The following is a 25,113-nucleotide window of genomic DNA, read 5'->3' on the forward strand; positions in this document are numbered from 1 at the left end:
AAAACAAACAAGAAACAATTCACTCCTCATGACCAGGATGCCATTCAGAAAATGTGGAGACAAGACTGCACTGTTCAAGGATGGGCTTGTAATAAGTTTTCAGTGCCAAATAAGTACTGGATGAAATGGGCAATGATCCAAACAATTACTTTTACCGAAACGTCCAATATGGAATAACCACAGAGTTACACTGGTGCACATTTTTTTTTAGAAATTATCTGCCTCTGAGATTAAATCAGCTAAATCTTACATACTTCAATTGTAAAACAAATGACAAACGTGCTGGTTAGCTGATGTTTTCAACATATATGATGTACATGTATAAGTGTCATACACATATACATTGTTTTATGTAATTTTATAGAACAGATTTATGAATATTCCACTAGAAAGAACGTGAAATGTCAGAATCAGATCTATTGACAAATATCTAACATAATTCTTTTAAAAAAAACCTATAAAAAATTGATTCTTGTGAGGTACAGTATTTAATAAAGACTATGAGGGCTGTTTGTTTATGGATAATGTTGGAGTGATAAATATAATGTAACTATTGAAGAAAATTGTTGAAGTGTTGATGTCTGCATGAATGTACTGCCATGATAATATTGTTGCGCATAATTCAATTGCTGTATTATGTATTAGTTGTGGGTTGAATGCTAAATTAAGAAGAATGTATTGCTTGATTCATGAATTAAGTTACTGATAAAGGTGTATAAGTACTTCAGGGGTAGGATTAAATAAGTTTATACTTCTTCCTACTCCTTTTCAACCATGCAAATTCAGACTTGCTCGTACTTGAAGATAGATTCTGTTTATTTAAATGCAATTTTGTTTTTGTGTTATTTTGTTTTGTTTTATTTTGTTTCTTTGCACGTTCAAAATAAATAAAATAAAATAAACTCACTGAAATGCTGTTTAGCAATTTCAATAAAAGGCAGCAGGATAAAAAATATAATAAAAATAAAGTTAAGTGAGATGAAATAAAATATGTATATATACACAAATTTACATGTGTATATATTATGTACATGCATATACACAACATTACAAATAAGGTGCATAAAATATGTAGTAGTGCAATGAAACACGCAGTTGAAGATGGTGGGGGTGAATGGATTGTAATGTGTAGACAGTATGTTCAAGTTGTAGCTCTGAGGCAAACATTCCTTTTGAGTAAAACCCATTCACACATTAATTCTCACAATTTCACATTTTGACCCAAGGGTGTATCTTGGAAACTACAGCCAAGCAGCATTTGGAGTTAATCTGTCTTTATTAGTGACTCAAACCTGGTAAAGTTTCACTACTTTTATTCCAGAGGCATTTTACTTGCAGACCAGTGTTATCATCCTGTATGAGATTCCTGCAGACTTGTGATTAATTATTTAAGATAAGCTGTGATTTGTAAGTGTTCACTCCTTAAATTTGATTATTTCTGGGTGGTCTTGCACTACATCCCTGCTGCAGATATAGCAGTGTTCATTCATTCACTATCATTATTACTGATGTGTGAAATATAAGCCTGCAGTTGTACAGTCCAGGATCTGACACTTAATAGACCTCAGATGTCTGTATTATAAACTGCTTCTTAACACCAGGGAGGAATAAAACATGAAAAAAATATATAAAAAATGGATCTCAGAGGCTTAACAGGACTCAGTTGTCAGTTTCTTTTGCATGTTCCCTTTCCAGAGGCTGAGTGGAGCTGCGACAGGCCTGTTTTAGCACAATGCGGTTCAACTAAAGCAACGTTTAAAAACAATGGGAAAGAGGAACTGCCCTAAGAAAAAATAATGTCCCGTTTTTTCATTTCTTTCTTCTTCTTAGGGACAGGCCCTCTTAGTCCAAACCCTGTACCGAAATGGTCCCCTCCGACACGGGCAGTGATGTTACGCCCTTACATTTGAGCCACAAACGGAGAAAAACACTGAAAACACGGGCGTGAAAAAACACACTCAAGCCACGTTTATGCTTAGCGATTTACCCACTCGGATCTGTGCGTTTCTAGCGGTGTTAAAACAATGAAAAGCATGCCAGGCTCACTGTCGGAATTCCTAAATTTGTCGGCTAAATAACACAACAGGACATGAAACGACATTTTTGTGTAAACTCACCTCATTTGGTTGCAAACTATCGAAGACGCCGCCGCACCATGACCTTAAACGCAACACTACATCAGCCTTGTTGTAAACGCTGTTAATTTCTTGTGCTCATTTTCTAGGGGGTGTCCTCTTCTCTCCTCTGCTGCAGCCGTTTTCTTTCTCTGCCTCGGCGTTTAGTGTTTGGGTTGAGGAAAAGTGATGTCATTGCATGAAATTGCATTACCCGCCCCAATTTTTTTTCCGGAGGCTGTCCCATGCTGCCAAACATCACTTCACCATATACTTAAAATACTGCTCTGTATATGTGGTTTTCTGTACCCTAAAAATACTCCCTGTGCTTTGAGTGATTCTGCTGCAGTTATAAATCCTCTGAACAGGACATGATTATAAAACACTCAACACATGTATCATAAAATAGTTTATTTGTGGATGAGAGATTTTTAACAAACTATTCGTGGACGCCGACACAAAATCTTCACTCAACGCCCTGTACCAGTCATATTATTAATCTGAACACTTTCACATCCATTTGATGAGATTTAATCAAACTTCAGTTGATGGAAAATGAGTTAACAGTCTTAAAAATAAACAGGGTGTGAACAATGTAAGGCAGTTTACCCCAATGAAACAATAAATAGACCCATGTGACAGAAGTACAGTCAGTAAATGAGCATTTCAGTGGTAAATGGTCAGATTTGATCCACGCTGTAGATCATCCACGGATCGATGGCCAGCACAGCATCTGTCTTTGCGCAAATGAAGCATGCTCCTGATAATTGTGAAGATTTGAGCTTCATCTTCATCTAGGAGCTTCAACTGTGGAGGTGTCGATGTCTTGAAGTGAATTGTCTGTGGTGTCTTCTTCGCCTCCGACCACCTCTGACACCACCTATGTGGAAGAACAAGAGGTTAAGACAAAGCTGCATTTACTGTCAAAACAGAAGATATGTCACTTTGACTAAAGCTGTAATTTTCAGCTAAAAGACACAGATGATTTCTGTTAGCTCATAGTTGAGATTCCTGGGTGTTTGTCAGTGTCTGACACATGACATAACTAATACTGTTTCCATTATGTGGTACCGGCTTGACTCGACTTTTTTGTGTTTCCATTACGTTAAAGCACCTGGAATCTGGTACTATTGTTTTTTAAGTATCTGCTCGGTCGAGGTTCCAAAACAGGTGAACAGATACTAAAATATGACATGTAAACACTGCAGGCCACTGATTGGTCTGAGGGTTGTCACAGCGTCAGTCCCTCATCAATGCGTGGCCCGCAATTTTTAATGAACCAGATTTGGAAGTTGAAAGTTAATATACCTGTAGGCTAAATACATCCATGATGACAGCTCACAAAACCACACAGTGGTCGGTCAAGGAGCTTCAGACATTTCTGTCCATGGTGGCCGATGAAAAGATTCAGTGTGATAAAGTCAGATTGTTACAACTGTCAGCTATGTCGTGTTGAAGATGTCACAGAAGTTACACGCAGCATCACTATGACGACCAGGTACTCTAAAGTCAGTTGTATCCTGTAATGCAAACGGCCTCCAGGAATAGTACCTGGTACCCGAGTTGAGTCGAGTCAGTACCACGTAGTGGAAATGCAGCTATACAGGACAAGAATGTAGAGACAAAACTGTCTCTTCTATTGACGCACAAAAGATTCAAGATTACAGAGATCCTTAAGGAGAGTTAACCTGGTCGTCCATGATGGCATCCACATCTCTTTCTGAAAGCTGTCCTGAGGTATCCAGGTCAACCTGATCGGGGTCTTCTCCTGTCAGTATGTCCATAGGGGCTTCAGCGATGGCTCTGATGGTCTGGTCCTCCAGAGCCAGGGCTGTGTCAAACTGAAGAGGAGATGGAGGTCCTTGCATGCCATCCCCTTCCACATCCAGATCCTATGTACGGGGAACACAGAGATAATTCTGTATAATTACCCTAATCTTAATATAAGACTTGCATTAACCTTTTAACAGAGCTGGTTTGCTCTGTAGATTTCACAAGAATTTCATGGCTGCTTTTATTTCTACGTACATCACTGAACTCTAAGGGAAGACTCTCTGTGGGCTGCAGTTCAGCTGCACTCAGATACATGTCTTTGCTTGCTGGAGTGAGCTGCTCCTGTGGTGGAGGCTCCTGCTCCGGCTGGTACATGGGGGGGAGGTAAGGTGAGGTGGAGTGGGCAGCGAGGGTCCTCAGACTGACCCATGTGTACAGTCCGGTCACATGGGGCATCTTTCAGTCCTGGACACATTTTGAAAAGCACCTGATTGCTGTCCTGGTAAATATCTGAGTATTGTTGTCAAGGGAAAAAAATGATAACCATCAAATTAAACTACTGCCATCTTAAAACAAAAACACCAAATGTCAACACGTGTAAATAACAGGAAAACATATTTCACAGTTGCCACGTTAAGCATTATTCTAAGAAGTACAATTATTCTCACTCAATTAATCTTTCTGTTCTTATTTCTCAACATAAGGGATGCATTGTATTGTTGTAGAGGCTTAGCCGTATCAATAATATGCCTGAGTTGTTTTGCACAGTGAGTAGTGATTTCTGGCCCAGCATAATACTGGAGAAAGGGTTTGTACAGTTTGTTCACAATGCAACACTGATGTTTGGCACAGCTACATCACATTCCAGCTAAATGGCATAAACACAATGGTGCATACAATGTGAGTACTACATGAAAAAAGAAAGAAGTGGAAAGCGTGAGACAAGAAGGGATACCAAAGTATTTGGGGTCAAAATGAAAAAAAAGGTTGGAAAGGAAAATTGTGCCTTCCAACTGAATTGATTAGCCCCTTTGCAACTCTGGGAAAACCAACAGACCACAGGAAGGAGTTCATGTAGGCTCCCTTTGAAACCAACAGCTACCTCAAGCTGCTGGCCTTGATTGGGCCAAGTCAAATAACTCTATAAAAAAATGAAGACGGGTGAGAGTCTGAATGAACAGAGAGCATCCAAATGTCAGGTGGTTGGTTGAAACACAAGTTAGATTATAACAAGTTCAACTTTATCTTGTTCAGCCCAACTAAGGATACGTGTTAGACAGTGGCGAGTCATCGGCAGACATGGGTTTGGACAACGGATTCCCTCCACAAACGAGATGCATTTCTCATGTGCCATTCTTGTGTTTGGCTGAAAAAGAGGAAAGTACTGGTCAAAACAGTGATCTGGAGTATGTCACAAAACCATCAAAAAGGCAAAATAAAGTTAAATTCTGTCCGCTTGATGGGATCATTTAAGATCTCCATTTCATTATGTTCCACTCAAAAATGTTGAGTATAGCCCCAAAACCAGAAGTATGCATTACCCCCATTCACTAGAGCTTTACACAGCATGCTCAACATGGTTACAGGAAAGTACTGGCTTTGAGAAGCACAGGCAGTACTGATGAGTAGCACAATATGGAACATTTTAATGCAAGAACACCCTTCCATTTTAGAAAATAAGTTTTTACCAAATGTGAGTAACATTCTTTTATCCACATCATACTTGATGTGTTTGTGCTTCAACCCACCTTTCAACATGATAGTAAATTCATCACATCTCACTTTTCTCCAGGGGTGTGTTGCCATAAAGACAGCTGATCACGTGTTTTAAAACATTACATTCAAAGTTTTCTAATTCCCTCCTGTTAAAAATGCACAGAATTCAGTAACTGGCACTTAGAGCCTTGTTCCACATATTATGGCACATACATAACATCACGTCAAAGATTTATCCAGTAGTGATGTAAACTGATCACAAGAGAGGGAAGTCATTATGATTAACCAGGACATGAATAAAGCCCACAATATACTTCAACACCATCTCCCTTATTTGCTACCTGTAGCAAAGGTTTAGTTTGGAAAATTATTTTGAGAAAGTTGCATTAATGTCACATCCATCCAATCAAACCAGCCTTAATGTGGGTTGGTCTGAGTGGTCCCGTGCAGACCGTAGATTTGTCAATAGCACCCTCTACAGTGATGGAGTGCAATGGGAAGTTCTACAAACACCCAAGCACAAATATGAACACAATGCAGGCTATGGACCACATGCACACAGCTGCAGAGATCATGAGAAAGGTCTAATGCAGAAATGCATGTTCATAACCTTATGCTTCTCTTAGGTTTTCCAAACCCCGAGTTTAATTATGAGCAACAAAGACAGAAATTGACCTCAGCCATGTTTATTAGGGAGCAGAGATGTCAAGAACACTTTAACCTCCATATATTCCAGTTGGTGGGTACTGAGAGAGTTTGTTGTGTTTTGACTGAATTGACCATTTAACATTAGTTTAATTTCGACTTGTCTGCGATGGGGTCACACCTGAGCTCCTTCTGTTACTGCTTGTCTTCGCTCCCTAAGCTGCCGGTGCAGCAAAGCTTCCACGCCATACCGTCGACGGTACCGACGCAAAGCTTTGAGCTTCTTCAGGTTCTCCCTCTCCTTTAAGGACAGTCCTTCAGGTCCAGTCAACAGACTGCTCCCTATTGTCAACACAGAGAAGTACTTATGTCACTGGAGATTATGAGACTTTATAAAGAATAAAAATTACAGCCTAACAGCTAAGACTCAACAAAACTAAAAATTATTATTGCCTGTGATCAAGTGATTTTCTTTTTACCTAAAGAATCATGCTCCGTTTTGCGGTTGTGCAGGTATCTACGCTTTTTCCTCCTTAAGGAGGTGCTGCAGCCGTTTTAAACTGGTCAATGTAGAGAGACTGAAGCCTGATGAGCTTTTCTCTAGTGATGAGTGCCACCTCCTCCGCTGTGTACACTCCAGCATGTCTACATTTACACAAGAAAATCAAGAAATCATCATCTCCATGTGACCATGTCTCCATCTCACACAGACACTTAATGAGACTGTACAGGTATTCTATGCACAATTTAGTATCATGAAATGACCGTTCTTTTTCTGTAAAATAAAACAACATCTGCAGACTGCTTACTTAAGAGGATCTTCATGATCACTATCGATGCTGTCAGCCTCACTGTCAGGGTCTCCTCTCCACGTCTGGTCTAACACCAAGGGGCCCTGCTCTTCCTCACTCAGACTGTCCTCATCTGTCCAGAGGGAGAGAAAACATTAAATCATGTATAATGACACAGTAGTCAATAACTTCACTGAAGCAAACCAACAGCTTCCCCCATCTGAACAAGACTACTTACCTAATATACGGCTAGCTTCAGAGCGACCTCCATCAAGACTATGCATCTCTGCACGGTTGTATCCACTTAGCTGAGATAAGAGTGCCTCTGGGGATGGACAGCAGAAACCTTCCTCATCTGAGCTCGGAGAGCCATTGCATTTCTACGAGCATGCTCTGTGCAGAATGTCACCCTATTAAATAAGTCAGTGAAGAACAGAAGAGACACAGTCTTAAAGATGCATGAATTCATCAGACATCTACTGTAACTTTCATACTGACCTAGCTTGTTTTTAACTATATAAATGACCAACTTCTCACCCACCCATCTTCCTTTCCACCTTTGGTGCTGCATTCGGGCATCGCTTGCCATTTTGGAAGAGACATAGCTGCATTGCTTGTATGGGGCATTCTTGTCCTCCAGAATATGTTTGATGCAGAACTCCAAGCCTTCAAGGCGGGGCTGAGAGCATGGCTCGTGAGTGAAAGAGCAGCCTGAGGTTCCTGAGGTCGGGGTGTCTGAGGCACCCGGTTGCGACTTGATGGTAAAACATGGATTCGTATCCTGTTCATTGCAAGTCTAGGAATGATCAAAAAGGTTTAATGTAACATAGAAAAGATTCTTTGATTAGAACACCTGATTCCTCACTGGTTTTGATAATGACCCCCTCATTGATTTACAAAGTAGTTTGTCCTTCTGTTAAACGTTTTTTTTTTTCCCCACTTTAGGCCAAATTAGTATGAAGTTGGCTAGTAAAGTTTTCCCTGTTGACTCAAAATAGCCAAAATAATTTGTCAGCTAATATTGAATTCGTGCAAATTATTGAGTGGCAGCTGTGGCCTAGATGGTTGGAGAAGCGGCTTATGACCGAACCTAGTCGATCCCAAAGATCATCAGAGAAATTAATGACTGATGTACCCTTGAGCAGAGCATTTAACACCCCATTTGCTCTCCAGGTACCTGACATGACAACAAATTGTTCCTAGTCTGCAGTGAGTGATGTGTTCTTGCATGTTCAGCTAGTGATGGGGTAAAAACAGAGGGTCAGTTACAGTGTGTGTTGCATGTCCACATGTACAATATATACTGACAATAATAAAGATTGTTCTTCAACTTACTGTCGTTTATTGGGCAACACGGTGCTTATATGTCAACACAGAAAACAGATATTGCACATGACAACTATGTCAGTTGCAAACAAAATAGCTAAAATGCTATCGTAACAGATAACAGACTATTTAACTGACAATGACGCCAGCATTTAAAAAAACGTGGCGTACCGGTGATGACTTTACGTGAACCCTTTAATTTTACGGCACGTTATGATTTTATGGCTAGATATGCTGCTTAATATTTCGCAGCGTGGTTTGGGGGCTACGCCTACCATCGATAACACTGAAGCATATGAAGGTATGTGAGAGGAAATATGTTATTCATTAACGTTACATAACGTAAAGTAACGTTAAAGCAGGCAATGATAAGTGAGGCGGTTGGTCAACTTCAGTACTCTACCATAAAAATACATTTTCTGCAAAGCCGCTATAGTAACTGTTTTATACTCCGTCTTCAAACAGGGTATAAAACATTTGTAGGGAGTAGTATTTTTGTATGCATATGTTCCGCTGTTCCTGCTGAGTCTAACAGGCCGCCACATCTCTCTTCAACCCGCCTCTCCGTATTGCGTCACTCCTTGGACTGGGAAGTCGCCATCTTTATTTAGCAGTTGCTAACGGTAGCTTGCGGCAGATATTAAAATTTGCAGCTAATCTGAGTCTTATGGGCCGTTTGTAAAAGATGTTCTGTTCCCTGTGTATGCTAGAGTTACCACAGTGCTAGAAAATGATCACACATCCTCATAACTGGTTACTAAGAGCTTACCTTTCTCACAACCGATCAACCTAGCCTGGCTCCCGAAGAACACACCGCGTCGACTTGCCAGCATTCCAAATAACAGCCACAACCACTGCAGACACAAACTGCGCCCTCCCACTGACAGCTCTGATTGGCTACGGTATCAAAAAGGAGGAATTTCATTGGGTAATTCAACCGCCAATCAAGGCTACACACCCGCACAAGCACAATAGACACCCACAATACTGCAGCTTTTAAGTTTTATGAAAAATACATTGCGACTATTTTCTTAAAATATTTATTGACTTTGATTCGGAATAAAGCAACCACATTATATCAAAAGAACAGTGTTCACATATACCTTTTGACTGAAAAAAAAAAAAAAATCCCAAAACGTTATTTCCAGACCTGAGTGTCACTTTAAACACCAAGACGTGAAAACATCAACTTTGACAGAACTGTAGCCATGTGTCTTTGCATTGTTAGGTTGCATGAGTGTCATTTTCTCACATATGGGTTTATTTTGAAATGTGTCTCACAGCATAAAGTTAATACTTAAACTGGAAGATTTGTCCTAGATCAAATAAAACAATTTCCAAAAAAATGGCATGATATATTGGAGTTCTAATCTATTAGTCTAACCATTATACATGTAACACTTTGTCATTTGCATTGTAGGCAATCCTACTGACAAATATTCAGTGCATTTACCGATTCCCTGTTACAACCAAGATTTGAGTAACTAATATTCTTTAAATCTCTGCCTGAGCTGTACTCTTTAGCATATTGATAATATATTGAGGAACAAAATATTGTACAATTATATGGCTGATTTTGTTGTACTGCATTACTGTGAAGGCCCTAAAACAAACATGTTATTGATTACAAAACTGATAAAAAGCAGAAAGTAGCAGTAATACTATACAATCAACCCATATAAAGCTGAAAATGAATCAAATGTACAGATGATACCCAATTCTCCTGCCAACAAATAGCACCTTCCCCAATGTTTTGCTCTAATACAGAATTAAAATCAATTAAGACACAGTATTAATCTTAATGCGCATGACCCTGTAAAGGAGGTATGTGGATAACCGCTTGGTTGCGTAGGATTCACAAAAATAACAACACATGCACACATTCTGATGGGTCATAGCGTGTGGATGGATTGTAAATAAACAATCTGAAGCTGAACATCCATCGTATTAGTTTGAAGGTACAACGCACACAGATTAAAACACAGCTTTTACATGATGAATTCCCTCCTGTATAAAGTAACAGGTGTACACCAGGGTTTTACACAAAGGAAGTACATAAATGAAAAACAACAAAGGCCTATGATTGGTCTTGGATAATGTGGATTGTGAATACATAAACATATGGTGCTAGACATGGACACCAACATCTCAGCACCAGCATGAAATCATTTCAGTGGGTACTCCTGATGCCAACGCTACTGTTTTTTTTGTTTTTTCTTCAGTATCCATAAGACTTCCATGCATATAGCTGTGATCGCCCTAAAAAGACCCATCCTCCTGAGAAAACAAGTGATGGGGAAAGAAACCAACCACTTCTACTCTAGAGGCATTATTCCTGCTGACAAATCCTTCAGTATTACCATAAACGGTGGATATGTTTCAACTCCATAACCTTAGACATACAACCTCGGTATGAACTTGTCCATTAGTGTAAATATTAGAGAATTGACATAATATTTTACAACCATTTAAACAATGACTGCAACACTCAAATCTAAAAACGAAAAGTACAAGCTTCCTTAATTTACACCATTTTTTTTTGCAAGTTTCATAACAAAATGTAAAAATATTTCATGTTTGTTTTTAAAATCTTTGTACATGTTTGCCAAATAATGCAAGAAATAAAGACCCTAGGCTTGGGCATTCACTGTATTTTTTTCTTTTTGAGGTTATAGCTGTTGGAGCAAAAAAGAAAAAAAGGACAAAAATATATAAAAAATGGCTATGGAGACATGCCTCTCAAACTAGCCTGTACAGTCGTAATGTAGAAATATCCCTCTGCCCCACAAGAGGACATAACATAGAGGGAAAAGGAGGGGACCTAGTTTTCTTAAAAGCATTCATTAATAAATAATATACTATAAAACATTATAAAAAAGACAATCGGTAAGAAGATCTAACAAGCATGTAATGGAAATATTTTTTCCTTAGTTTTCAAGACGTTTCCTCCAAACAGCGACAGTGAAAATCCCAGGTCCCATCATCACATTTCATTTCAGTTAAGCAGTGCAAATTAAAAAAAATATTATCTACACTTTCCTGGAAATCTTTTCTCACATTGTGCAAGCTGTTTACACTTCTACCTTTTGCTTCATGAGTGAACCACCAATAAGGACCAGGATCATTTATCTCACCTGTACATTTCTCTGCTGTCACACTGAGCCCGCAAAATCTGTAGAGTTAAAATCCTTACACAATACTTAATATAACATGAAAGATGTTTATGATGTCAAGTACAATGTCATTATACTCTCCTGATGAGGAACTCATTTGGGTAATGGCGGCAGTGGGGGAGGTGGTTCCGAAGGCAGGGGTGGGGGTCTGGGGTTGTTCCCCCTGGAGCCACCACCGTACCGGTATTCACCATATTGAGATCTATAGTCAAACATGGACGGCTGGGATGGCTGGACCCCCTGTGCGCTCAGCAGTGAGTTAAGCATTTCAAAAGTGTCCTGATACTCATTCGACTGGGTGCCACCAGCTGCACCGTGCCCGTTAGTGTCCGTCTTGTCACCTTTGGAGTGCGAGTAGCTCCCTTGATGGTGGGGAATTCCCAGGGCAGGGAGAATGTCAGGGCCATGGCCCAGGGATTGTCCAGAGGAGGAAGACAGGGACGGCAGCTGGTAGGGATTCCTCGAGGACTTGCTCCTTTAGGCAGGGTGAGATCCTGCTGTGGGATCTTGGGAGTGTGTCCTCTTTCGTGAAGCAGAGGAGGATGAAGAACTCATTCTAGAGGAGTCGTTTGGGACCTTTTTGCTGCTTCCCAATGCTCCGCTTGAACTAGATGAATGTTTATGTGAGGAGGAGGAAGAGGAAAGAGAGGCACCACTAGAGGAAGAATGGTGGTGGTGATGGTGATGATGGTGGTGATGATTAGACCGTTCCCTGTGCTTGTCCCTGCTTTTGCCATCCTCTGAACTCCCCCGCTGTTTCTCAGGCACTCGTATTCTGACTTTAATGTCCTGATCCTGACCTCTGGTGCTGCTACTGCTGCTGTGGCTGCTGCCTCCACCACCAGGCAGAGGGAAACGCATTTTCAGGGAGCGATCATGCCTCTCCTTCTCCAGTGGGATTTTTAGAATAATGGGTGAGGGGTTGGACATGTCAGAAGAGGACGAGCTAGAGTGGGAGCCAGACTGCTGGTGATGATGCTGCTGCTTCTCCTTCTTATGCTGTTGACCAATGAGAGCCTGAGCAGCATTGGCGTACTCCCTTTTCACGCTGGCCTCCATGTTCTCCAGCTTCCTCTTCTGGGCAGCCAAGACGTCAGCATTCTTAGCACGGTACTCACTCAGTGACACTTTAGCTGGAGCATGGACCTCATGGTTGGGTGGCTGTTGCTGCTCAGGACCTCCTTGACTTTTCCCACTCCAAGATGGAGCACTACCAGCTGCAGGCCTCTCCTTTTCACCTACTGATGAGGAGGAAGAGGAAGAAGGTGGTGCTGAAAGGCTCATTAGGCCTGCCACTGTACTCCTCCGATGATGCCATAGAGATCATGCTCATCATTGTATACCTTGGTCCCCCTCTTCCTGGACTTTTGGCTTTACTTTTGGTGTCTGACCTCCAGCCTGGAATCAGTAAGAGGACAACAATTGTTAAGTGTGTCAACAAAGTCCTCCTCAAAATACAACAGCTCTTGAAAATGAAAAAAGTCTCACTTCCAGTTGCGAATCCGCTTCAAGCGGCTAGGTGTTTTCTCTAGAATCTGCAAGGAACTCATGGGTGAGCCTCTGAAGATAGTTTGTGAAGAGGTAGAAACATGTTTAATCAATGGTTCTCAAAATTTCTCCTGCTTGGATTTTGAATGGAGTATAGTATGGGATAATTACACACCATCCAGCAGCTCAAGAGTGACTGTGGTATCAACATATTCCCACCAGTGTTTGCCATCTGTAGACACAGGTATCTCCCAGTTGGACCATTTGCAGGCGAGATGGATGCACACACAGGCTACAACAGGTGGACTATATTGCAGGCAGAATGTGGTCAAGTGCAAACTGCACAGAACCACAAAAAGACAAACAAGAGAGCAAACAAAGGTTTTAGGACTGTACTGAATACACACAACCAGCAGAAGTTCAATTATTTCATAAATGATGTTCTAGTTGGTATACCTGTTGTGGCCATAAAATATGATGTCTGGGCCAGATCTTTGCTTGCTGAAAGGGGACCAAAACAGAGACAGTATCATAAGAAAAAGAACAATGAAAACCAACAATGAAATGTACAAACCAGCTACCATATTGGAATTTCAAAACATTATGTGAAACTCAGTATGACCAAACACTCACCTCTTACAAGCTGAGTGCACTTGACAACATGAGTATGTGGGTGGTCAATGGTGATTTCGAAAGCTGTATAAGATGGACAGAAAGAGAGACAATGCTTAGTCAATGAACTCGAGAAATAAAACACCACAACGGACAGATTTTATTAAATCCAGTTTAAATGACAAGGCTTCTTTGCATTCAGCGGCAAATATTACAAGGGGTCCCTGAAAACCAGAAAATAATTACTGTTACAAGCCAAACTAAATGTAAGATGGTTAATGCGGATTTAAAAAAAACCCTTTGCATGGAGTCTTCTGATATAATTCCTGGACAATTTAAAAACATTAATGACAGATTTTTCAAAATTTTAGAATGATGACAAAAGGAAATGTAAAATGAAAAGGCAGCACTGTTAAGTGAAGGACATGAAACAAAGATAGAAAAATGACAAATGCGCAGTTGGGAAGTGGCACTAATATGAACCCTTAATGGACACTTTCCAGTGGTGCTAACAACACATTTGGTTTCTGTGGACAAAAGTAGGACAGATTAGCAATGTTTTCAAAAGCACATATGTTTCTGAGGAATAAAAAGGACCCAGTCTTCCTTCCCAACTTACCCAAGGTCTGGAGTATAATGCTCTCAAGAATGACCAGGTCTTGGGCTTGTTGCAGGTAGGCCTGAGGTTGAGAGGACAGGCACATTACTTACTGGGATGCCCTATCCAATGTCAAACAAGAGCAAATGGACATGTCTCGAAAGCGTGGGACGGCGCACCCAAAAGTCTTTAATGCAATTTAAAAAGTCCAGTCACTGGCCTTTGCATAGCTGCTGTAGTGATACATAGTAACCAAACATTGCCAAATACAGCTGACAATGCATTATAAGAAAGTAGAGAAATTCTTCAAGTTGTAGAGCAGGTATGATTGCTCTTGTCTTACAACTGCTAATATCATACACAGTATTCAGTTGACTTAAATCCCAGTCGCATTTCCTTATTTTGCCCTATTTGATTAGAAAAACATCAGCTCTATCATAAGACAACGGGCATTTCTTTTTTTTTCATTAAATCCAACAGTGTTTCTTTCATACACCCTCAGACCTCATGGGATTGCAGAAAAGTCACTATCCAGCCAAATGACATTAGAAGGGGGAAAGCCCAAATGCACTTGGTTTTTACAACATCCCAACACTTACATCACTGCGTACATCTGGTGAAGGGTCCTGAGGATTGAGGCATGCATGGGCCCCTTGATAACATGCTCCAGTTTCCGGGGCTGCTCTTCAACCTTTGCAGCAAGAAAAAGTGCTGCAGGAGCAATAACCTGGAGATGATAGAGTGGGCAAAATGTCAGATCATAAATATCCATATATTTCCATTGGTCTACAATATTTCTGATCATTCAAACATATAACTTACATTTCTATGAAATCTGGTGAAAGACTGGACCATGTAGAATCGATGCATGTACACAATGGCTGTATTAATTGTAAGTTGGGATCTGATAAATATTGGTTAAGGACAATGTATCCGAGTGTATTACCTGACTTATCACCTGCAATACCTGTTGTAAAAGTATCACTAAGAACATTGTTCTAGTAAGCATAATCTAAATGCTTTTACTTTGTTTACGCCTTAACAATCTCTACTTATCCAAATTAAAATAGCGTTAGTAAAAGAACAACAAAGGTGATCTCCGGCTAACGCAGTATCCTGTTAATACAGGATAGCCGGCACAATTTGTACAAAATACATACATACAAAACAAAAAAGCTGATGAAAGTCAGAGGACTGGCGAACACTAATGAACATATTATGTTGATATACGGCACATTTTCATTAGTGTCCTTTATTTAAAAACGTTTAAACAAGAAACCAAAGCTAGCGCTAATGTCCTAAAGGCCTGCCGACCGCATAGGCCTTCGTGGCCCCGGTGTAGCCTACTACGCCGCTGTAAGCTAACAATAGCACGCTAACACACACACAGAAAACCCACAAACAACTGACTCGTCGATTTTAAAAACGTATCAGTAAGTTAAATGTCTATGAACGAAACCAAATAACAAACACCAGAAATGTTTTGAGCCGAACCGGCTTCACGAAAAGCTAAACTTCGCTAGCTAGCAAGCTAATATTGCCTGGGTGAGACGCTACTCGCACTCGACAAAAGATACACATTGAGCCGCTGTCCCATGTCCTGGAGAAGGTTCGCCGCCTGTTGTCTATAGGACAGTTCTTTGTCAGGATCCAGTCCAGCTCGCCGAGAGGGGTTGTTGTCGATCTGTTGTCGGGTGTAGTACCATTTGTTATTACAGCTGTAGGGAGAGAACGAAACGCAGCCGCCATCACTGAGAAGGACGAGAGTTTAAATTTCTGCGCGTCACAGGAACATACGTCACACCGGGAGAACCGGAGGTCTGGTAACTCTCGCGGTGAACGGTAGATGTCGCAGGAAAGGCCGTGCAGCGGTCTGTGCAGACAGTTAAACCCTTCAACGGTGTTTACGGTCCGTACAAACATTTTGAAGGCAGTGAGTCTTAACAAACTGGAGTCTGGTTTCGACCAGTAAAGTGTCATGAGATCACTTTTGTTTTGATTTGGTGCTATATAAATAAAGTTGATTGACTGATGGGTCGTCCAGGGTGTACCTGGGATAGGCTCCAGCACCCCTGCGACCCCAGTGAGGATAAAGAGGGTTCAGAAGAACGAATGAATGGTGATGGACTATGGGAAGAGGGGGCTTTAGGTGGGTGGAGGTCATGTGATTTCATCACAGTTTTCTAGAATCTCCATAATTTGTATCAAATTACAAAATGGTTTCCTGCAGAGACCTAAACATGTATTAAGTTTTGTTCTTAAATTCAGAATTTTGGGGCACATTTTGGATGATTACTTTTACACATCATTTAAATTTAAAACGTTTCTGCTAAAGAATAATGAATTGCATTGTCATCATTTTGGTAATCACTTGTGGAATGTCTGAATCCTCATACATTTATGGGACCGGGTTAAAAAAACAGGGATAATCACTCACAGACATAGTTGTGTTTTTGTGACCTACACTGTTCAGATTTAAATAATATCAAGACGTGAAATAATTCATCCCATTTATTTTTACTTCTAAATGTCTAGTGAGCACAGTTTCAGGGAATATCTGTCAATAGTTTGAATAAAAATTTAATTGCTTTTTTTTTTTTTTTTTTTTAATTAAGAGCTTTCAGTTGTTTTCAACATTCAAAAATACAATGAGTTCTTCTCTCACCTGCAATGTGACTGTACTGACCAGTTCCTTGTCCTGTCAGTAAAAGGCAGATCTGCCTTATAGTATGTGAAGCTGATGAATATTGTTTTTGGAATTTCAAAAAATTTGCAGACCAAATATGACAGAAATGGCGAATCAGTAGTTAATGCTTGTTTCAGAAGAACATGAGATATTGAAAAAAGGAAACATGGGAAAAAATGCTTCCTTAATATTTATGTCTGCCCATTTAATTAATGCTGTAAGGAGTTAAAACATGTAAAACAAGAAAACTTCAAACATGGCAGTGACAAAAAATCTAGAATTGTCCTTTTTACTTGATCAATTTGAATTAATATGATATAACCCTGATATGTTTTTATTTCCCCAGTATATATCTTTTATGTATTCATCTTTCTTGAACAGAGGAAAATATGGTACTTATATGTACAAATTTTAACATACCTTCTTTACATGTTTGCAAGTTTACATATCAAGGACAACCATGGATGAGTCAGTACCACCACAGGACCCTGAATTGTCTACAAATGTCATAAAATCTGACCAAGACAAAGGTGTGCAAAGGTAAGTTTCTGCATATCATGTACAATACATGTCAATAGTGGTGGTAGTAAAGTAGTAGGGAGTAGCACAGTAAATACAGTATTTGAAAACAGTATTGCAATGTCAGGTCCAAGTCCAGTTCATCTCTCCACCACATATGCATGTTAAATAAATAAGGTATCATCCCAAGCATATTCCTTTTTTTTCTAGGGCTTTGGGCCATGATCTCTATCTGCTGACCTTTTTTCATTGAGTGAAACCTTTCTTGTCCTGTGTATTTCATTAAAATAAGACATTTAAAAGCAAAATGTCTACACTTCCCTGTCACTCTTCAATACAGGAGACTCCTTGCAAACATTTCAAGTTCGTTCTTTTTGTCAATAGTTCAGAAATCATTCATTTGCAATAGGCTCTGCATTTATATTGAAATACCTACAATTCTGTTTAGAAAGAAAAAGGCAAATATCATGCACTCTGACCATAGTGACATTTTTTAAGTAACCATAAACTGACCATCTATCGTTCAAGTAGCTGCTACACTGAATGAGTGAATGGTGAATTTTCACAAGTATATAAAACTATATTACAGATACTTATTTGGACTTTACAGTCTACACAATAATGCCAGGTCAGTTGAGTTTTTCCTGTTGTTTCAGTAAGCAAGACTCAAACACATCAGATATTAAAAAGTTGAAAACAATTTATTTTAAATCACGTTATAAAACTGGACAGATAACATGTCAGATAACTGAAGCAGTTTACCAGTGGATTCTCCAAAAGAAAACAGGTTATCTGATAAATCAAATGTACAATAGAGCACACAAATAGGTGAGTTATGTTCATTAGCAAGATTTTTTTTTTTTTTTACACTTTTTATACACCGACAACTTCTTTATACTCCAGACAGTTTTTTGTTACCCAACTCTTTACATTTTCTATTGTGTTTTATTGCTTACAGTTATGCATCAAGTAAGAGTCTAGTCACTCAGTCTACTCACACTAATCCAGTGATCGAATCAAAATACCAAAAAGCAAAATCACATCCAAAACTAGACCTAATTTTAAGGAAAAAATATCAGCCATAGGTGAATATGACTTAAATTTAACCCAACATTTTCTGCATCTGCTTCACAGTAAAGACATTACACAGTTAATACAGTACAGCTAAAAGTAGTCCCAGATTCCAAATTAGCCTCTCTGGTAAATGCAGCAAATTAGATAAAAATGCTAAATAAACAATAAGATCAGAAAAAAACAGAGTCCCCTAATTACTACACAAAAAAAATAGTAATCTATTAATGTTTTCTTAAGAATCAACCACTGACTTCAGTAAATAACTCACAATCTGATCTAACTCACCTATTTGTGACTGTATTTAGGTGTACTTTTGATGAATAAGAAATCCTATTAGTAACAATTGTTGTCATTGGGAGTCACGGTTTACTGTCATGAAAACCCCTTACGAAAAAAAAAACCATTGGACCAAACATTATTTACACTTTTCCAAATCTTTCTGCACGCTTCATTTTCTTGGCCTGAAGAAAAAGAAAAAAAGCAACGTTAATTTTTATATTTTACATGATACTGTAGACTACCAATGTGTACTAATAGTAATTTAATAAAGGCAGTGGATGAAAAAAGTTACCTCGATATCATCTCCACCACCTGAAGCTGAACTTGTTAAGATTCCAAACCTCTCCTTCCTCTTTTTTAGCTTTTCATCCTCTTCAAGCTGTAAAACACAGTTACACTTTAATATCAGAATAATATAAAAAGAGGAAAACTAAACACCTACCCCAAAAAAAGAGAAAAAAAGGTATTTAAGTAGGTAATAACTACTATTTCTCAGTAAAAAAACGTAACTTGAGCTCCAAAGCCAAGCATTTCAGTGAAAATGACACAAATGTCACTGGATGAGGCTTTTGAAATGTGACAATTTGACGATTTTCTCATCTTTATCAAATTCAGAATTGTTATTTAAAACCCTGAATTCAACCATTTCCATGATTTTGTTGACATCATGGTTGTGATTACCTTTTGTGAAATAGATGACACGCTCACGCCAAATCGCTCTGCTCTCTTCTTCAGCTGTTCGACATTAACCTAAGAGACAAAATGAACCAATTTAACATTATATTGTGAATCAAGACATGTGTCTGGTAAATGATGGTGATGATAAGCATCATTTTCATTAATACTTACAGCAGCTTTGCTGTTCACAACAACACCTGTATGGGATGAAATGAATAAACCTGAGTGAGGAGCAGCTACCAATCTGGTTACAACATGATACATTATGAATATTACTGTAGCATATCATGTTTTTTGTTTCATTTTAGCAACATCAGCTTTGCTATAGATTAGTTGTTGCTACATTAAAAAGCACACAATTTCAGTTTAGTAAAACAAAGAGCAAAACAAACCTGGAGAGGGACTTGAAGCATCAGCAGGCATACCAAACCTGAAGGAAAAAAATAGCATGAGAATGATTTTAGCTATGCATACACTGATATTTCTCTTACAACCTTTGGTAAACCATGTGCAAATGTATAAAAACATTTAATTTAACAACAAATAATCTTTAAATTACCCTTATAAAATGACCTCAGCTTACACTAACCTTGCTGCACGGACGGCCTTCTTACTTTCAGCTGAAGCAGGAAGGTTGAAACGTTCAGCTCTCTTCTGTAGCCTCTGTTCAACAAAGGTTAGAAATTACAAGATGCAGCATATGCAGACAGAAAGTGCAGGACAGAGCCGAGAACCTACTGCTCATACAAAATACTACAGGTCTTTTTGAAATCTATTCTACAGAAGATTGCCTTAATGTCAACAAATGTGAATGATACTTGTATTAAAATGCACATATGTCAGATTTTCACTTGTTGTGTTTGAGGTTGTCATACATACTTCACTGGCAGATGATGGAGGATTAATTTTCACCACCGTCTTTGGAGGTCTGAAAAGGCAAAATATAGTTATGAAATATTCTTGCTATGGTTATATTTTCACAGCTTGCTGAAGACATATTGGGTCAATCATCAATATTTAAATAACACAGCTGTTTAAGAATCAGAAATACAGCATGTAGACTGAACAAATGCACACTTACTCCTCTGTTGTAGGCGTTTTAGACTCTTGGTTGACTTTTACATTGTTGGCACTCTCAACTTTAGCAAAGTCCTGAAACAGGACAGAAACATGAATCAGTACATGAATGGTTGTGCAGATGTTTAAATAATGTGAATATCAACAAGTGAAATATATTAATGATGTACCAACACATTACCTCTGCATCTTCTGCCAGCACATCATCCACATCCACATCTTCCTCTGTTTGGATAAATCCCATTGATGATATAAAAAGGGAAAAAAAACACATTAAAGTGATTGCAGGCTTTTTAGCACAAACAGCTGCATCTCTTGTTGTTGCACGTAGGTTTGAATGTTGTGCATTTAGCCTCACCGTGCTCCTCCAGATAAGCCTGCAGTCGGGCAATGAGCTCCCCCTTATTTCCCTTGGTGTCCAGGCCTCTGGCCTCACACTCCTGCCTCAATTCAGCAAGCTGAAACAAAAAGGAAATGCAATGTATTTTATGCAACAACAAGAATTTAGAGATCATGCTTTAGTGTAAACTGTTTTCATTACAAAACAAGTGATCCCCTGCACAACATACCCCGCCATTCAAATGTATTGTAGCTTATTTTGGCATCCATCCAGCTGATGTCAACATGTCAATTGCCTCTATATATGTTTCAAGTCTGAAGTAAATTGAAACAAAATTGATGTTTTTTATAGACATCTGAAATTACACCCATTATAAGTAAAAGGGGAAAAAAAAAAGATTTGAAAAATTCATAAAAAATAGGAACTTTGACCTACTTTCCCCAAAATGTAATCGGATCTATTCTGGGTCACTAGCAAACTATAAACCCAATTTGGTATGAATTCAGCCAATAGTTTTGTTGCTAGAGTGTTAACAAACAAAGAAACTCACAAACCGAACCTAAAATACCCCTTGCCTCCCCTTCAGGTGGGTGGGGACTCAGAACATTGGAAACCTTTGCTGTCTACTGACTGATGACTAATGTTATCACTTGGATAAAGTTTCATTTTACAGACTTAGAGCTAACCTTGATCTCCTACAACAAAATATTTACAAGACGTCGTGAGTCACTCAGACTCTGAACGGATCACGTGTGGATCATTGTAAAAACAACATCTGTAAAAACAACATGTCTCCTTTTGGTTTCAGATTCTCCCTGTGAGAAATGTTCAGCTGAGACAGTAGCAACGCATTTAGTGACCAGTTTGTGTAACAGATAAAGCCCTGGGTGTCTGGAATGAAACCACTTTTGCTCATTTACAGAGGGTTTTAATGAGCAAACATTTATTTCTCAGTCAGAATCTTGTCAGCCTTTGGTCTGATTTTTTAAAAAATAATATTTAATACCGGTTACACATGTCCTGTATATCCGGGCTGTATGTTAATACGGAGACTTAGAAATGCTTATTTGTAGACATCGTAAATTGACTTAAAAACAAACTGAATGTCAAAGCTTTAGGTGTTAGCGTTAAATGAAGTGAGGATGATAAAAGAAAGGATAATGCTAATGTATATCATAACATTGAAGGAGGTCAAATAGAAGTTTACAGATCCACATGAGTCTACTACACCAGACGCATTTATAAAAGTTCATATTTTCTACTCATTCTAAACTCACTTACAACTACCTGTTACGATAATTTATCGTTTAGAGTCCGGTTAAATGAATTTTCGTTAGCTAGGTTAAGTTAGCTACGCAGCTGAATGAACAGCGTGAACACACGCCGGTTGGCCGCGGCTTCACCCCACGGCCACAGTTTGACCCACACCCCATGTTCTTCGACACACCAGACTGCGGATTTGTAGCTAACAACAACTACAACACACTTCTATTATTAAACCCTAGCTAAATGAAGTAGTAAATAAATATTAACGCCACTACCAACCTTCAGCTTCTGCAGCTCTATGACTTCGGCCATCTTTCTTTGTTGATGTATTACTTCCTCCAATCAAACTGGAGCTGCTCTACTTCTGAAGACCTCCACTCCCATCCCCGGGCTTTCACACCTCCCCCTGGTGGACACACTGATAAACTGCACACAGGCAAACTACAACCAATCACATAATAATAATAATAATAATAATAATAATAATAATAATAATAATAATAATAATAATAATAATAATAATAATAATAATAATAATAATAATAATCAGAGATGGGTAGAGTAGCCAAAAATTATACTCAAGTAAAGGTACCTTTACTTTAGAAAAATATTACTCAAGTACAAAGTAGTCATTCAAATAATTACTCAAGTAAAAGTAAAAAAGTACTCAAAGAAAAAATTGCTCAAGTAGAATAGAATAGAATAGACTTTATTTGCCATTTGCACAGATACATAGCAGTATAGGCGCATTGGAATTCCTGTGCGTTTCCCTGAGTCAGAAAAGGGAGCTTGAACAAAAAGTAAAGATATGACAAAAGAACAAGCAGATACAAAACATAAAACATTGCTAAAACCTACAAGAAAAGAATTATTGCACATACAGCTCAGATGCACATTTGTAACAATAGAGTATTATATTAAAAAAAGGGGGGTAATAGTAATGATAATAAGAGTCCTGAGAGGTGAACAAGTTATTGCACATTTGAATTAAAAGTACTGTGACGTATAGCAGGTTATTGCACATTAAATTAAATTCTAAAAAAGTACTTAATGAAAAAATTACTCAAGTACTGAGTACTTTCTGAGTAACGTCATATTTATTGTTCTTTTAAATTCAACAATTAATAAATGAAATGTTAAAATAAAATATATAAAATATATATGGGAACATTACAGCTAATTACAAATATACCTGGTAATAATCATTGTTGGTTCCATCACATTAATATCTAGTCTGTTCTTATGGAGGCAGATGCTGTACATGGTTTTCTATTTACTTTTACCAGTTAGCCTACATATTTTTGAACATATTTTCTTTTAACTTCTTTAACTCATGTGAATCATGTGAGTTTTTGGCAGAAGTCTTTCTAACAAAACAAAACAAATGGTTCGTGCTTTAACAAATGACCAAAAATAAAAGCAACGAGCAGAATATATGTCATTGTAATGGAGTAGAAGTAGCGTTTCTTCATCATAAATATACTTGAGTAAAAGTAAAAAGTATGTTGTATTAAAAAGTATTCTTAAAAGTACAATTTATGTAAAAAGTTACTTAAATAAATGTAACAGAGTAAATGTAATGCGTTACTACACACCTCTGATAATAATAATAATAATAATAATAATAATAATAATAATAATAACAATAATAACAATAATAATAATAATAATAATAATAATAATAATAATAATAATAATAATAATAATAATATATATGGCAAAATCAATAAATAATGTAGTAATGTAACAAACATAATAATTAACTTTTTGGTGTGGAGCCAGACAGCTAAATTTGGTGTACTTACTGTTGGAGAACCAGGAAAACCGGATGGGTAGAACACACCCATCCTGGAGGGGAATGCCATAAAGTGTTAGCCTAAGTCCTGGTATCAGCTCCTTCCACATCTGGATTATTGCTGCTAACATGGACTCACCACAGCATCTAAAAAACCTCAGATTTATAATTGTCAAAATTATTAAAATATATACATACAACTCTGGAAAAGAATTAAAAGACCCCTGCAATTTCATCTGAAATCAATATGTCTGCATGTATGACAGTCATTCCATTCCTGTGTCTGTTGAATTCCAACACAAACACACCTCATTCTACTTAATAAACACCTGATCCATGTCTTATTTAAGAAGGTGAAGTATAAACGCTACAACTGTGGCTTCTTCTTCTTGCAATAGGACTAGCTGGGTGGCAAAAACAGTGCTATTATACAAACGTAATTGGAATTTTAAAAAATAACTGTTTAAAACTACTGGACTTCTGCTCTGACAACGTTCCCAAAATCTGAGGACTGGTTCTTCTATCAGGACAATGCTCCTGGCCTCAGCTAGGTCCATAAGGTGTGGATGATGGACCACCAGATGAAGACCCTGTCATGGCCAGTCCAATGTCCAGACCTGAACCCACTTTGAAAACTTCTGGGGGAAGATGGATGGTCACAAGCCATGGAACATGTCTGAGCTTCTTGAATTTCTATGCCAGCAGCTGCATAAAGTCATCCAACAGCAACAGTGGAGAGCCAAGACGCATGAAAGATGTCATCGAAAATCAGGGCTATTCCACCAAATACTGATGTCTGAACTTTTCCCAAGTTACAACATTAGTATTGTGTTGTTTAAAAATGAATATGAGCTGGTTTTCTATGCATTATTTGTGGTCTGAAAACACTGCATCTTTTTGACCATTTGTCATATTCTGTATATACATGCTCTAAATAACCATATTTTTATTTGGAATTTGGGAGAAATGTTGTCAGTGGTTTAGAGAATAAAACAAAAATGTTAATTTTACTCAAACACATACCTATAAATGGTCAAATCAGAGAAAGTGATAATTTTGCAGTGGTCTTGTTTTTGTTTTTTTGTTTTTTTTTTCCAGAGTTGAATATCATGGTTGCACACAGTAACAGGAGCTCTTGGTTTTCTGAATTCAAGAATTCTTTA

General features: G+C 38.4%; 4 protein-coding genes and 1 non-coding gene across 5 annotated transcripts in view; all 5 read right to left on the reverse strand.

The window, feature by feature from the left end:
• nckap5l (NCK-associated protein 5-like) overlaps positions 1–2,284 on the reverse strand; it is a 39,306-nt gene extending 37,022 nt beyond the window's left edge. Inside the window, exon 1 of the mRNA XM_030139179.1 lies at positions 2,118–2,284. The gene's annotated coding sequence lies outside the window, so the exon portion shown is untranslated. The remainder of the gene's footprint in view (positions 1–2,117) is intronic.
• A 224-nt stretch (positions 2,285–2,508) lies between these two features.
• On the reverse strand, positions 2,509–7,828 carry kansl2 (KAT8 regulatory NSL complex subunit 2). Its single transcript, XM_030139504.1, is given in 15 exon segments — positions 2,509–2,994; positions 3,803–4,006; positions 4,143–4,268; positions 4,270–4,397; positions 5,157–5,253; positions 6,430–6,590; positions 6,728–6,776; positions 6,778–6,804; positions 6,806–6,893; positions 7,058–7,172; positions 7,278–7,376; positions 7,379–7,449; positions 7,577–7,634; positions 7,637–7,750; positions 7,753–7,828. Coding segments are annotated over 15 exon segments (1,503 nt in total). The 3' UTR covers positions 2,509–2,904.
• On the reverse strand, positions 4,886–5,017 carry LOC115423279 (small nucleolar RNA SNORA2/SNORA34 family). The gene has a single exon (XR_003935950.1). It is a non-coding gene; the product is annotated as a small nucleolar RNA SNORA2/SNORA34 family (small nucleolar RNA).
• Positions 7,829–9,389: 1,561 nt separating the features above from the next.
• Positions 9,390–15,985, reverse strand: ccnt1 (cyclin T1). The gene is given in 13 exon segments (XM_030138760.1): positions 9,390–12,840; positions 12,842–12,879; positions 12,882–12,938; positions 13,028–13,096; positions 13,202–13,369; positions 13,486–13,527; positions 13,660–13,722; positions 14,258–14,318; positions 14,836–14,888; positions 14,891–14,963; positions 15,059–15,140; positions 15,814–15,958; positions 15,961–15,985. Coding segments are annotated over 13 exon segments (2,085 nt in total). The 3' UTR covers positions 9,390–11,631.
• Positions 15,986–18,121: 2,136 nt separating this feature from the next.
• sarnp (SAP domain containing ribonucleoprotein) lies at positions 18,122–22,563 on the reverse strand. Its single transcript, XM_030139755.1, has 11 exons — positions 22,435–22,563; positions 20,908–21,007; positions 20,731–20,774; positions 20,554–20,624; positions 20,352–20,400; positions 20,062–20,135; positions 19,865–19,902; positions 19,644–19,669; positions 19,476–19,544; positions 19,087–19,173; positions 18,122–18,976 (listed from the first exon to the last, which is right to left on the reverse strand). Exons 1-11 carry the CDS (start codon positions 22,465–22,467, stop codon positions 18,935–18,937), a joined length of 633 nt encoding a protein of 210 aa, XP_029995615.1. The 5' UTR covers positions 22,468–22,563; the 3' UTR covers positions 18,122–18,934.
• Positions 22,564–25,113: the final 2,550 nt, after the last annotated feature.

This window comes from Sphaeramia orbicularis, chromosome 7, assembly GCF_902148855.1.
Source record: "Sphaeramia orbicularis chromosome 7, fSphaOr1.1, whole genome shotgun sequence".
NCBI lineage: Eukaryota > Metazoa > Chordata > Actinopteri > Kurtiformes > Apogonidae > Sphaeramia > Sphaeramia orbicularis.